Raw genomic sequence first — 14,695 nt, forward strand, 5'->3', positions numbered from 1 at the left:
TTATAAGGGAACGATACACTGATGGAAGAGATGTATTAGGTTTTGTGAACAGCTCTATTCATATAATAAACAACACCATATTCAGCCACGAAGACACAAAACACAACTTGCACATTATCAACATAACAAATCATCAGAATCTGAGGTATGTTTTTGGCCACTATTATTGTGTGCCAAACAATAGGGGTGTGTTGAGTGTTCGACAAAAAAAAAGAAAAGAAAAAAAATGTGCTATGATATTTTATTGGAATTTTTTTGAAAGGACAAACGTTGATGGATTCAGGACTAATTACGCACGTGTCTTACAGGGTAACAAGGTACAAACAAGGCCTGCAGTCGTATCCCTTACACCAAGGTTATTTTTTTCACTAAGTTTATTTTAAAGTACATTTAAGTACATTATATAACTAAAGTGGCCCATTTTAAGTATAGCCTAAGTCAACTATTTCTTGGAACTGTACTTTAAAGGTGCAATATGTACGTTTGTTAAAATCAGTTCGGAAAATATATTGGCAAAGTTTGTTACATAAAATTATAAGCCAAATTGTATAGAAACATGTATTGCATTAAAAGTCACCATGTGTGTTGATTCAAAAGAAATCATTACACTAATATCACATGCGGACAAATTTCCAGCTTTAGATTTTCACCATCGCACCCTGAAAGCAAAATTACCTGCCTATCCGTATCACCACCACAACGATTCTACTACTCCATATAAAATGCATTGGCATTACAAGTGTTACTATAACGTAATATTTGATTTTTAACGAGACCATACCACAAACTTTTGAGAGCACAAACATGTCTATAACGTGAATGGGCATGCTTAGTGTGACAAAGTTCTCCACAGCAGCCGATTGGCCACCTTTCATGGCAATCAAGTGTACCTGTCTGTCTGTCAGGCAGATGCCACAGGGAAGAGGGATGAAAAATAATTAGAATTTTAACTGATGCATTTTTTATGACTCGCAATGTACCAGAATGACCTCTGGGCGCCCAGCACTGGGGTAGGCACCGCTGGCTCGTGACTTGCTGCACTCGGTTTGGTGTGGAGACGAAAATTTCTTCGGATAATCTTTCAAAGGTTTCCTTGGGGTCGCGGAAATGTGAGCCTCTCACAAGGTGCTGTCTGGCGTCTTCTTCCCGCAACACAATGGAATGGTGGCGCTGCCAGGTGTCAGGTACGGCACGCTTTGAGTTCATCATCACTCACTTGGAGATTTAAATCGATACATTGTTGATGGAAAATGCGAATCAACTCAGTGCATTATAGCGTCATGTCAGTGCGATAGAGTGATTGTATTTATGGAAAGTGGTTTTGGGGCTTCTTATATCAAAGTTACGTCGATTCACAAAGACTCAGAGTTGAACAAAATAATACAAACCATTCCCCAAAAGGCAACGGACACATCTCTTGACATTCAGTATGAACTAATCTAGCATGATGCGTACCTTAGTGACAGGGCATATTGTTGGGTGAATAGGGGATTTGTTTTATTCTGTTAAAGTGAATGCAACAAGGGACCCTTCAGGCCAGAATGACATGTCAATCGTAATTGGGTTTGTTTTTAGAAAATTCTGAAATAAAAGATTAAAACATAGCTATTATCAAATAATTTTTATAATAGCTATGGCAGATACAGGGGATGCAAACACACTCACACAAAGAGATTTATTTCTGAACTGGCCAAATATGGACTGAACACAGAGAAACTCGTCGAAGTGCATGATGGAGCCTCACTGAGGTCAGGGAAGCACAAGCCATGTTATAGAGACTTCTTCAGGACGGATCGGATACGGAAAACCCTTACGTACATTGTTTTAATCATCAACTCCACCTAGTGGTTGTGACGGTACGGGTGCTGGGACCCAGGCGCAGAGTGGGGGGAAAAAAACACGAAACTCAAAAAGGGAAAATTAACAAAGATTTTACTCACACAAAAAAAGGCAAACACAACCAGGGAACAGGCAAGGCCACAAAGGGCAAAACAACAAACTCAAAACATTAAGAACAAAACACAGAACAGAACACAGGCAGGCAGGCAGGGTACAGGCAGGTGGAACACACAGGCAAACACATAAAAGAAACACCAGAAAATACATACGGGTCAGGAACAAACACAAGTCAGAAGCAAACACAGGTAGGAAACAAACAAGTCAGGAACAAAACACAAACGGGTAAAAAACGCAGGCAGGTACAATGGGTCTGAAAATTCATAGGCAACAAACACAAGGAAGAACAAACGCAAGGAACCAGCACCCGAGTCAAGGGAACAGAGAACTTAAATAGACAAGGGGTAACAAGACACAGGTGAACTCAAAAAACAATCAAACCAGAAGGAGGGGATAACAAGACACAGGTGGGAACAATGATGGGATAACGGGACAGACAATAATACAATTAACAGGGGGGGAGCAGGACACAAAACAGAAGTGCCGCCATCTGGCGGCCCAACAGGGGAAACACAGACAGGAAAACAGGACCATGACAGTGGTAGTGCATTCAATGTCTGCACAGAGCCCAATGCATATATCTTTTTCATTTATAACCTTCTGTAAATTCATAAGAAAAGCCCGCAGTCGCTGCTCATTATAAAAGGGAAGCACTAAAACGTCTGCTGGACTAACGTCGGACTGGTCACTTGGCCACTGTGCCGGTTGTACTCAAATCACATCAGGACATATCCCAACTGTCGATTCAGGATAAACAAATGCGGATTTCCAGCAGATGTGAGGGAGGAAGCCCTGAGATTGCAGTGTCAAAGCCATTTTAAAGCCCAGTTTCAGGTTTATTCCACATCTGGCAAACAGGATTTCGGTACTTTTTGAACCACCTAACAGACTGCTACAGTCTAAGGTCGTGGCTCTCCTAACAGCTGTCAAACTGTTGAAGTCAGCCACAGAGTGTGTTGAGCATCCCGGCACCCACGCCGCGTTCAGTGAGCTACGGGATTGGTGAAAGGCTGTGGATGATACAGAGGGGAGACACAGCCCACAAAGCAAGAAGAAGATGGACAACCAACACACATCTATGAGATTATGTCGCTGTCAATGTCAATTATGTCAATGGGAGCGCGATGCAATGACCAGGAAGAGTGGATGCGGATGAGGAGCAACAGACACCGCTTTGGTTGTGTAGATGCAATGCGTGGAAAAATGGCCCACCGCTTTTGAGAGTGTAACAGTGCACTCTTGGAATCATTTGCTTCAATCAGTCCAAAGAGTTACAAACATTTAGACACTGAAGTGAAACCCCTCTTGGAGTTGACCAGCACCAAGCTTGTAGATGTTGAGTATGTTGTTGGCCTACAGTTTCTCCGCACACACATCTTCCACACCCTCAGAGAATGGGAAATGGACTCTGAAAACTCTTCCCACCACCTGCCATTACATTACACATTATATTACAGGCATTAAGCAGACGCTTTTATCCAGAGCCTTTACATTGCATCCATTTATACAGAGGGACAAATACTGAAGCAATGCTGGTTCCCACTCGGTAATTGAACTTGTGACCTTTAGGTTGCAAGACCAGTTCCTCACCCATCACACTACACTGCCACCCAAGACCCTTGAGGTAATGGCAACTGTCCTGATAGCACTGCTTTGCCTGCCACTGCCACCTGTGAGAACTCCTTTTCAGCATTGAAAAGCCTTTTCAGCGATCACAGAAGGGGCCATGCTTCATCCGTGCAAAGCAAGCAAGTTTTGAAAAGGACCTGACCAAGAAGTGCAGTGGGAGTGAAAAGACTATTTACTGAGGAGATTCAGTTTACGCTAATGTCTCCAGCTTCATTAGGCTCAGCAAGGAGCAACACGTAGGGTGAGCAGACTATTTCCATGTTTATCACGCAGGGTGCTGTTTGTAGTATTTTTTATTTGTGTATTTGTGGTGGGGCAACTCACACACAATGCTGTTGTTCATGGGGTTTAATTGTGCCTTTTAAGAATATTATTATTAATAGTAGTAGTAGTACTAGTATTTTTTATTCAGTCATCACACACAATACAATAAATATAAACAGTCTAGACAGTATAAACAAGTCAACAATCTATGTATTAGGTAGTGACTGAAAAGGCACAGGCCTAATGATAATGCATTATATTCAGTGTGATCATTCCAGCCTGGCTCCTGGGTTATACAGCACAGTCACACCGGATGGCCCCACCACTGCATCCGCTGGGTGTGTGTCGGGAAGCTGGCGTTTTTGACCTGTATCCCATAAGAATGGAATTAGTGAGGCGCTTGCATGACAGGGATAGACTGATTGTAACTATACAGTTACAGGCACTGTTCATGACTATTGTATCACACGAAAATCACTATCATGTTTCTATGCTGATAACATTTCAAAATTTTCCACCATGAGACAATGCCAGAAACTCGAGATGAGCTACTGTTCTGTGGTGAAGAAGAAGTGAGAAACCTAGCTAAACACTTTAAGAAAGTTCTCCAATGGTACTTATGTTAAATATTTTGATGCCAACATGCATCATCTTAAGAAATACAGGACACACACACACACCGGGGTATAATTTTTGTACAGTATGTTGTTTGTCTTGTATGTTGTACTTCCGTGCAGGTCTGGATTTAAGATTGAACTCTTCCAAGATGAGTAGGCACACTGAAGGTTAGAAGCTACAGCAGCTTGTGGCAGACTCTCCAAAGAACCACACTGCAGTGACTACAAGGTAAATGCATTGTTGATTTTAATATTATCTTAGCTCAAATCAATGCAATATTTGGAACAGTTGTTTCTAATGTTTTTTTTCCCCAGAACATACTGTACCTGGTGGTGACCATGATAGTCCTCCCAATCACCACTGCCCAGTGTGAGAGGGGTTTTCTGCTCAAAACAGCATTAAAAATTAAATAAGAAGCTCTGCCCGTGTTTCAGCCACTGAGGGCCTCCCATGTGCAAGCACTGAGGAACCCTCCCTGGGGTTTTGAATGTTTTGAATGGTTGCTGCTTTTGTGTATGTATGTGTATGTGTGTGTGTGTGTATGTATGTGTGTATGTGTGTGTGAGTGTGTGTGGAAGCATTTTTGTTTTGTTCATGTATTTCGGTGCATTTGTTAATGTTTTGAAATGATGTACCAAATTGTTTATGGTTTGAATTCAAATATGATTATATGCCCAACTTATTGGAGACACAGTGCTCCTCAGAAAAAAGTTAGCATAGAGTGCTGGGTTGGCATGGGAGACAGGCAACCTGTGCTCTATATTAGCGGTAAGCTGTTCCCTGGAGAGGCCCACTATTACACTGTAGAAAAGGGGTGCTTGGGAATGAAGTGGACCATGGACTCTTTGAGAGGGGTAGATTACCTGCATGTTCATGCTACAGACAGACACACATGCACTCCAGTGGCTGTACTCTATGGAAGACTCAACACTTGGACTGTTACCTTTCACTGCCTGAAGTGTTGTGGCAGATTGTCTGTGACTTGTGGGCGGGGGTGGGTGGGAGGGGGGATGAACTCTCCTGCTCAATGTTTTCCCTTTCAGCACAACTCGTCTGTAATCACACAGACAGCACTCATTTGTAGGCATAATATGTGTGTCCTGCAAGAGCATGAGGCATGTAAATGAATGTGAGGCGACCATTTTGTTTGTTTTGTTTTAAAAAGGCAGAAACTGGGAGTGGTTGGGGGGAAAAGCATTTCAGCAGGTGCAGCTATTTGAGTAGCAAATTAATGGTGAGCTAATGCAAATGAAACCCATTTGTTGTTGTTGTCTAAATGCCAGGTGTAACAAGTACAAATGCACAAATATATATTTACTTGGGGTTTTGTCTATGGGCAGTGCATATTTCTCTCATTTAAAGCATTTTATCTGGGAGCAGGCTGACTTACCAGAGAGTGTGGTACCTAGAGAAGCTAGACATGTGAAAACTTATTCTGTGGGAAAACATTCATTTCTGCAAGTATGGGGGGATCTCACATTTAAATGTATTTTGTGATCCCAGGAAGGGAATTGGGGTGCTGTCCACAGGGTTGGGAAGGGGGGGGGGGGGGGGGGACTTAGCAGATGTGTATGCTTTGCTGTGTTTGGTGTTTTCTTTTGTATTCTTGCCCAGCTTGGTAGTAAGTTTTGGTTGCCAGGTTGGCGTTGCTTTATTTATAAAGGCTTTTCTGTCATCTTCTGTTCCCTGGTAAATAAATGGCTCCAAGCCAATTGTCCTCTTTTTGTGTTTATCTGTTCACCGTGTGTTACAGTGGTTACCCCCCACCCTGCATGACAATTTGCAGGTAGGTGTTTACCTGTATGATTTGTTCGTAATCCAGTGTAGGCTAGGGGAAAATTCCTTTAATACGTGTGTAAATAAACAATGTTCAATTGGTTTATTTTATTAGGGTAGACCTTGTATAAGAAAACTAGGGAGCTCAGTGGGTAGAATTCTTAGAGTGACTAACATAGACAGGAGGCTTTGTCTGAGAGTTTAATACCATCTGGTCACCTTGCGGTGGTAGTGTTTAGCTTCAAGGACATATTATTTTGAGATTTTTTGTTGGTGGGAGTAAATATCTTTTTGTTAATTTTTTGTTTTGTTTTTCTTTGGTGAAGGTTTTCGTGTCTGTTGGTAATGTAGGCTTTAAATGACAATTCCTTTTTTAAAATCTGGGTCTTATTTTTGTAGCATTTTCCATCATTCCTATTGGTTCTGATAGTATTTCACATATCTGCTTCATTGTCAACGTTTTTGTTTCTTGCATGCACGCATGAAGATTTTCTGTTTACTGTGGCTTGTGGTTCACCTTTATAAGATAACATGAAAAGGCAAATCTAAACCTATTACAATGGCCGATTATCCATCACACTATCACAAGGATGTTGGTGAGTGTCTTCAATTTGATGGCCACCCATGTTTATTTGACCGAGAATACTCAGATGAAAAGTTAAATGAAATTTCTGTCCATGCAGAATAGTGGAGGTATGGTAAGTCAATTCTGCAAGTTTAAACAGAATGTTTTAAGCTACTGGCATGGAAAAATAAACCCAAAAAGGCTCAGCGATGAAGCAGTAAAATGTGTAAAAACACTATTAGATCCAGCAGGAATGGTGGAAAATACTCTGAAAATAAGACCCAGGTTAAAACAATTCATTATTCTCAGACAAAAAAAAAACAAAAAAACATTTCATAATCTTTTGGATTCTTTTGACTCCTGTGACTTCCTGATACTTCCTTAAGACCACTAGTCCACCCTACTTTTCAACAGATTCATTGCCTTTTAATACCACACAGTGCTGTCACCAAAATTGTTCACACACTTGATTAAGATGACCTTCCTTGGCTGTTAAAAATGAAAATACAAATTAGTTATATTATCAAAAAATGGAAAATTATATTCTTTAATATTAATACAATTAGTCAGAGGAAAATCATTTTTAACTAAAACATTTGTGTCACGATTATCCACCCGTCGTTTACTTCTAATATACTGTACCCTTTGCAAGAATAACACAACGGAGTTCTCAAGTATAATGTTAGTGGGTGTGCATTGGGGGTGGGTATTTCACCATTCCTCCATACAGAGTCTTTCAAGATTTTTCTGTATGGCCTTGTGGACTATTATCTTCAATTCAGACTACAAACTTTTCATCAGGTTCAAGTCTGGAGATTGAGATTGCCATTGCAATACTGTAATTTAGTGGTCAGTTAATTTCTTGGTTGATTTTAAGGCAAATCTTTGGGATCGTGGTCTTGCTGAAAAGTTTAATTGCGGCTATGTTTGAACCTACTAGTCGGAGGAGCAAGGGGGGGGACACATTAAGCGGGGGGTCTGGGGTTCCTCCCCCAGGAAATTTTGAGTGTCAAACACTTCTTTTCCTGCGTTCTGGTGAATTTTTATGCACCAATTTGTTCCTTTTCTGCATCAATTTAAAAGTCCTCTGCTTCTTTCATGTTTTTATTGGGTGGGACAAATGCATGTGTTCTAAATATTGAGGGGGACGTATCCCCTGCGTCCCCCCCAAAATCTATGCCTATGACACCAGCAGTGTGTTTGGCTGTGGGAAAAGGACAGAAAGGATATCATATCTATGGTGAAATACAGTGGTGGGTCTTCAGTCTTATGGGGTTGTTTTGATGTGGTAACATGGACGGTCCAGATCGCTTCCGATTATAGCTGGGTGTGACAGTGGCAACAAGATAAAGTGTTACTGTAAATGGCGGAACCACCAATAAGGAAACAAAATTACATCTATTCCCCCACCCCCCCATCCCCCCCACCCTCAACCGCTAATTCTGTTTACTCCTCCAACCCAGAAAAAAAGAACTCAAAACGATACGTAACTGGAAGGCTGCTTTATTGTTAAGAAAAAGGTTCGTGCTCAAATGAAGACAATCTTTCATAAATTCTTGCTAAGAGTCCAAGTGGTTGTGCAACACACTATCTCTCCCGCTTTATTCGTGGCAAATGATAACAACAATCAAAAAGCAGTTCTCAAGTATTTCAACAACGAAATAAAATAGCATCTCAGTCATGCCAAAAAATAAAATGGTTACAAGAAATGATTATCCATACGAAAAAAGAACGTTAAGTGCGAAATGAACAGAAGCATAAAACGGAACGCCCAATCAAAAGGCAAGCTGCTTTTTCACTAGCCAATATGGCCTGTAAAAAAAGCGGGGGGAAAGAATGCTTGAGGTCATGTTCGGTAAATAATGCGAATTTAAAAAATAAATAAACAAAAAAAAAAAAAAAAACTGTTAATGATGTCTTTTTAGATGTTTTGTTCATTCGTCAGGCAGGTTTTAGGACTCCTCACACAAGGTCAGATACAGATTTCGCATTGTGCTCCATTTAGACTACCATCCACTGTTCAGCGTTTTGGTGCGGCATCATTCGGCGAATTCTCAACAATAAAAAAGCAGAAAAAGGCACGTGCCGTTAAAAAAGAACAACAAATAATCTGTTAATGTAAAAATAAAAACAAAAATAAGTAAATAAAATACAAATAAAATCAATATCAAACTTCAATGGCACTTGCATGTTTTGGGGGGAGAGGTTTGATATCGGGGTAGAGGGCGAGGTTGTCACACTACGGTTTTACTGCTCCCAAATTTTGTCAAATGATTTTCTGACAAACTCACGGGGGAGGTTATCAGAAGTAAGAATTCTAGATCGCTAGGATTATGGGTGGGGGGAGGGAAGTCTCAGGGAAATTTTGCATTGAGAGTCAAATGAAGATGAGGGACATTGAGGAGTGTTTGGGGGGAATATATTCCAATGAATCTGGCAACACCGGAGGGTTTCGAGCAGAAAAATAAGCCACCCAGGATGCCTGGGGACTTCTGGACACATTCGTATTCTATTTGGCAGGTGACAATAAATGTACAAACGATACTGTTGGTTGCGCAGTTGTCTCATCGCCACAGGCTACACAATCCTCTACAAGCTGCTTGTACAGTGTGCATTCCATGGCAGCAGACCCAAAAAAAAGGCTATAGTTTTGGTCATTTGCTGAATGTATTGCACAAAAAAAAACTTAAATGAGCAGGTACTATCAGAACGGCTTAAAACAGAGTTAAGGAGGGGTGGGGGGGAAGTGATGGACGGTGGTCATATACATGTATATTCATATATAGTTTTTTGCTTTTTTGATACATAGTTCTTTAGTTGATTTTCCCCTCTATAGTGAAAAGTATCCCCCAAAAAATCTACTTAATCTAACAAATTGTGTCACAATCTAACAAGTGTGACATAGGGTGTCTGCGGGAAGCCATTCTATTTTTGTTATATTTACTATTTGTAATTAGATTAATAGCTGTAGTATTTTTCAGTAATTTTTGTATTTACAAAAACTATGCATGCCAATAAAATAAAATATGTTACATTATTTATAGTCTCTTAAAAAGTTCATCCGTAACTTTTCAGCATTTTGTGCCATTTACAATATAGCCTATACTGTACATATCTTTTTTTAATCATTTCATTATTTTACGTACGCATGTATTTTCGTTTATACATTATATCCTAGATGGGCACAAAAAATGGATGGCATAATTGTCATTATGGTTTTCATTCAGAGTTTATTTGGTTCAAGTTGACACCCACACTGATTTGGAGACTTCATGCAGCAACTGGACTAAAGAACTCTTTAAAAAGGAAAGGGGGAGGATTCATAGACAGGAAGTGACATCACTGCACAACAGGAAGTGCAAAAAGCTCTGGTGTTGTGTCTCGGCTCACAGTAAGATGCGTCCAGTGCTCGGCTTATTTGGCATTTGTTCGATGTTACTCCTCTGCTGAGGATTATGGCTGACCAGGGGGTATAGAGCACTTTACATTTGCTGTCAGACTCAAGGGCTTCCATCAAAATTATAACACCACACCCACCTCACATATAAAATCGTGTGCTGTTCAAACCTTTTGCGCCGCCTTCACAGTGTTCCATCCAAAGCTCCAGAAAACAGATTAATCATTGGGGGCAACATGAGGACAGTGGCTTAGTAAATTAACCATTTGTTTTTCTGCATACAATCAAATTCTGTAGTCCTATTAACCATAATAATTAGAATAACAATAATAAAGAAAAACAGAATCGCATGACTCCACTTCTGATAAAGGCTGCTTTGGTAAGCAAAAAATGTATCACTGAGATGCTCCTAGCCCTGTTTTTTATTTATTATTATTTTTATTAAAAACGGACTCCAGGAAGTGCCATACTGGGCAAAGTGCACCAGTGTCACGACCACCGTTAACACTTAGATGGGACTCGTATGGTGGAAATCGCTGACACCGCAAGTCAAAAGGCCTTTTGAAATGCCATTTTGGCGCACCCCGTGCGTTTCTTCACGCCACAAGGACGCCATTTTGGCTCATCGTCGTTTGCGCACACCACAACTCACATTCATACAAAATGCATCTGCGGTGTCTTCTGGGTAATGGGGGCAGACTGGAGCAGTGCAAACAGCATGCGTTGCATTTCTTTTCTCCTCCCGAGCCCAGAAACTGCATGCCTTACTCAACAAGGCCTGTCTCCCCGGGCTCCTCGTCCAACTCCTGGTTCCCCCTCCACCTTCCCATGGAACACACCCTCAATTCACTAACATTTCCTTAAAGACACAGTGTAAACTGATACCTTATAAAAAAGAATATGCACACAATAAAAGCTTAAATAATTAAATAGGCATAGGCAGTACCACAGAATGAAAAGACAACATAAAAAAAGAAAAGAAAAAGGAAAGGTAAAATAATGATAAACAAATTCATATCTTCAGAACATATATATAAACATGAAAATAATCAGCCCGGTACACTCCTAAAAAACATCTATCCCACCCAAACTCCAACAGTGTCCTCTTCCAGAAAAAAAGAAATATAGAAAAAAAGAACAAATATCAGAGCTGGTAGGTGTGGAAATTAATATTGCTGTGTAGAAAGAAATAATTTGTTGTAGTTTACTGCATATTTCTTGTTTTTTCCTCGTTCTCTATATATAAACAGGCATTCCCATTCATCTCGTTCACATAATCCAGAGCAGCACATTCTTGTATTGTTTCTTATTTAATGTGCCACAATAATGGCAATAATTAAAACAGCAGCTACTGAATGTTTGCAATTTATTTCAACCAAATGCGGCTACAAAGAGAGATCTGTCTGTTTGGATGGTACCATTTGTTAAGGGCAGGATTGACTTTGGATTTTTAGCTTTCTTTTAAAATCCAATATAGTGTATCACCATCAATATAATATCTGAATTTTTTCATCTTTTTATATATTCTTTTATATCCAGTGGACAGCCTCAAACTCATGGTCAAGCCACTGTTGTGGTCTGTAGTATTAGTGTCTTGTGGACTATGTTTAATCATGCAAGATTCCTGATCAAAACATGCCATCATGCAAGTCATTTCTATGCATTGAACGAGCACGATTATTTATTTATCTGGAAATCTGACTGAGCAAGTCCCCGTTTCAGCCCAGGTCAAAGCCCTAATTAGTTCCCCCTTCCCAATCAGTGTGAAAGCCCATGTAGAAAATTTTTTTTTATATGCGGGTATAACAAAGATAAAATGATTAAGTAATGTGGGCAATGTTTAATTTTTTTTTTTCCTAGTTCCCTTTTTTGCAGCTCAGATGGTAAGATGCAAGTATACTCGGCATGAACAAACAAAAAAAAAAAAACCCTTATATTTTTATTGGGTTTTTTTTTCTCTCTCTAGCTTTCGTTTCCCCCACCTGTCTCAGTTTCGTTTGTTTTAGCTTTGCAGCTACCCCCCCGTTTTCTAAATATGAAAATGACTCAGAGAACCCTTCAGACTGCTTTGAGCTGTTGTTTTAAGAGTCCAGCAGTGCTATTTCCTTTGGGAAAAAAAATCCACCATGGCGCTGCTCCTGAACAGGAATCCATGTGTGGCGATTGCGGAGATCTCGCGCGAGTCTTCCTCCTCTTGCTCCGCTCACATTCCCCCGCTCTGTCACAGACGTCCCGTCCCCCCCCACCCAACAAACAGAGTTTTTTGTCGGCGCGGGAGCGTCGTCTTCTTCTTTCGATTCTTCGTTTTTCTTAACTATTTATTGAAATCTTAAGTCTTGATGCAACAAGGTCACACAGTAAGCTGATTATGTTTGGTTTAATTGAGTTTAAGTGTCTTCAAAGCTGTAAGAAACCAAGCCGTTTCTTCTGCATTGATACATTAACGAAGTCTGTAAACAATTATTTTATTTGTATTTTCACTTTTTCTCTTTTTTTTTGTTGTTTAAACTTGCAAATGAAATAATCTGCTTATTGTGATTTCATGGGGTTTTCCCTCTCTCTTTGCTTTAACATATTATTATTATTGTTATTTTTAATTCATTATTATTAGTTAATTATTGTTATTGTATTCTAACACTTGGATTCCCTGACGTCTTTTTGGTTTCTGCCCCTCTCTTTCCTCCCCCGCCCCTCATTCTCCTCCTGTTTTTCCTTGTCAGGTTTGGTCACACTGTCATAGGAAGGCAGGGAGGCAGTCGAGGGCGTCCCCTCTTTTTTCTCCTGATTGGTCCCCCCGTTCTCCAGTTTGTCGCCCGCCGGCCTGCGCTTGCAGACGAAGCCGCGTCTGGCCAGGTGGAAGCGGTAGGCCCGCTGGATGGTGATGGCGGACACCTCCTCCTGCTTGCGCCTCAGCGTGGTGGTGATGGGCTCATAGGACACCTTGGACGGGTTGGCCGCCACGAAGCGCTCCTCCATCTGCTGCCGCAGCATGTCCAGCTCGCCGCTGTCGCCCAGCACGCGCTTGGTGAAGGCGAACAGGATGTCCAGACAGTGGATGCGGTCCCCGCTCACCATGGGCATGTCCATGGCGATCAGCTCGATGGTGTTGGGCTTGGGCACCCGCAGCGGGTGCTCCAGGGCGTCGGCGAAGTCGGAGAGCTTGGCGTAGGCGATGAACTGCGAGGCGTCCGGGTCGAACTTCTCCCAGATCTCGTAGAAGGTCTCGAAGTCGTCCTCGCTCAGCGGGTCGGCGCTCTCCTCCGTGGCCACGCTGAAGTTCTCCAGGATGATGGCGATGTACATGTTGACCACGATGAGGAAGGAGATGATGATGTACATGACGAAGAAGAAGATGCCCACCGAGGGGTTGCCGCAGTTGCCCTTGACCGAGGTGCCGGGGTTCTCCTTCTCCAGGCTGCAGTCGGGCGGCCGATTGAGGATGGGCAGGAGCAGGCCGTCCCAGCCGGCCGAGGTGGTGATCATGAACAGGCAGATCATGCTGTTCCCGAAGGTCTCGAAGTTGTACATGTCGTCGATGCCCGCCTCCCTCTTGACGTAGGCGAAGTTGGACATGCCGAAGATGGAGAAGATGAACATGACCAGAAAGAGCAGCAGGCCAATGTTGAACAAGGCAGGAAGTGACATCATCAGCGCAAACAGCAAAGTTCGGATGCCCTTAGCCCCCTTGATCAGACGCAGGATGCGTCCAATACGGGCCAGACGGATCACCCTGAACAAAGTTGGTGACACAAAGTACTTTTCAATAAGGTCTGCCAGGAACATACCTATAGTACAGAGAGGAAGAGAGGAGAAACAAGTTATTTCATAATTGCTTTAACATTTATTTATTTATTTATTTATTTATTGCTATTTTAGGTTGAAAATGTTTCTTTGCACAGTTGGCATTATCCCTTTTGGCAGCATGGGTGATGAGAGGTGTGTCCTGAATATTCAATACCATTAACAAAAAAGAAGTCATCACTCATTAGTAAACAACTACTTTCATTTAAAAATGTTTAATTTTGCAACTTGATATAGTATAGTGTATGGTTAACATTGTGCTTTGAGCCAGTGTTATGTATGGTTAATACTGTGCTTTAAGCTGGCGTTGTGTATGGTTAATATTGTGCTCTGAGTTGGTGTTGTGTATGGTTAATATTGTGCTCTGAGTTGGCGTTGTGTATGGTTAATATTGTGCTCTAAGCTGGTGTTGTGTATGGTTAATATTGTGCTCTGAGTTGGTGTTGTGTATGGTTAATATTGTGCTCTGAGTTGGTGTTGTGTATAGTTAATATTGTGCTCTGAGTTGGTGTTGTGTATGGTTAATATTGTGCTCTGAGTTGGTGTTGTTTATGGTTAATATTGTGCTCTGAGTTGGTGTTGTGTATGGTTAATATTGTCCTGTGGACATGTGCAGCAGAGCAGGTACGATAAAACAGGGATAGGACCTTTGTGTCATCAACCTCCATATGACAAGTGCTTCACTGATC

At 41.3% G+C, this 14,695-nt stretch overlaps 1 protein-coding gene across 7 annotated transcripts in view; it reads right to left on the minus strand.

The window, feature by feature from the left end:
* Nucleotides 1-8,295: 8,295 nt before the first annotated feature.
* scn8ab (sodium channel, voltage gated, type VIII, alpha subunit b) overlaps nucleotides 8,296-14,695 on the minus strand; it is a 90,727-nt gene continuing 84,327 nt past the window's right edge. For 5 of the 7 annotated variants that reach the window (XM_035386896.1, XM_035386897.1, XM_035386895.1 and 2 more), the window contains one exon: nucleotides 12,837-13,990. In XM_035386896.1, the coding sequence (XP_035242787.1) occupies nucleotides 12,837-13,990 (1,154 nt within the window). Of the gene's footprint in view, nucleotides 13,991-14,695 lie in introns of all 7 variants that reach the window. The other 2 variants (XM_035386892.1, XM_035386898.1) reach the window with 1 other exon arrangement.

This window comes from Anguilla anguilla, chromosome 13 (assembly GCF_013347855.1).
Source record: "Anguilla anguilla isolate fAngAng1 chromosome 13, fAngAng1.pri, whole genome shotgun sequence".
Classification (NCBI taxonomy): domain Eukaryota; kingdom Metazoa; phylum Chordata; class Actinopteri; order Anguilliformes; family Anguillidae; genus Anguilla; species Anguilla anguilla.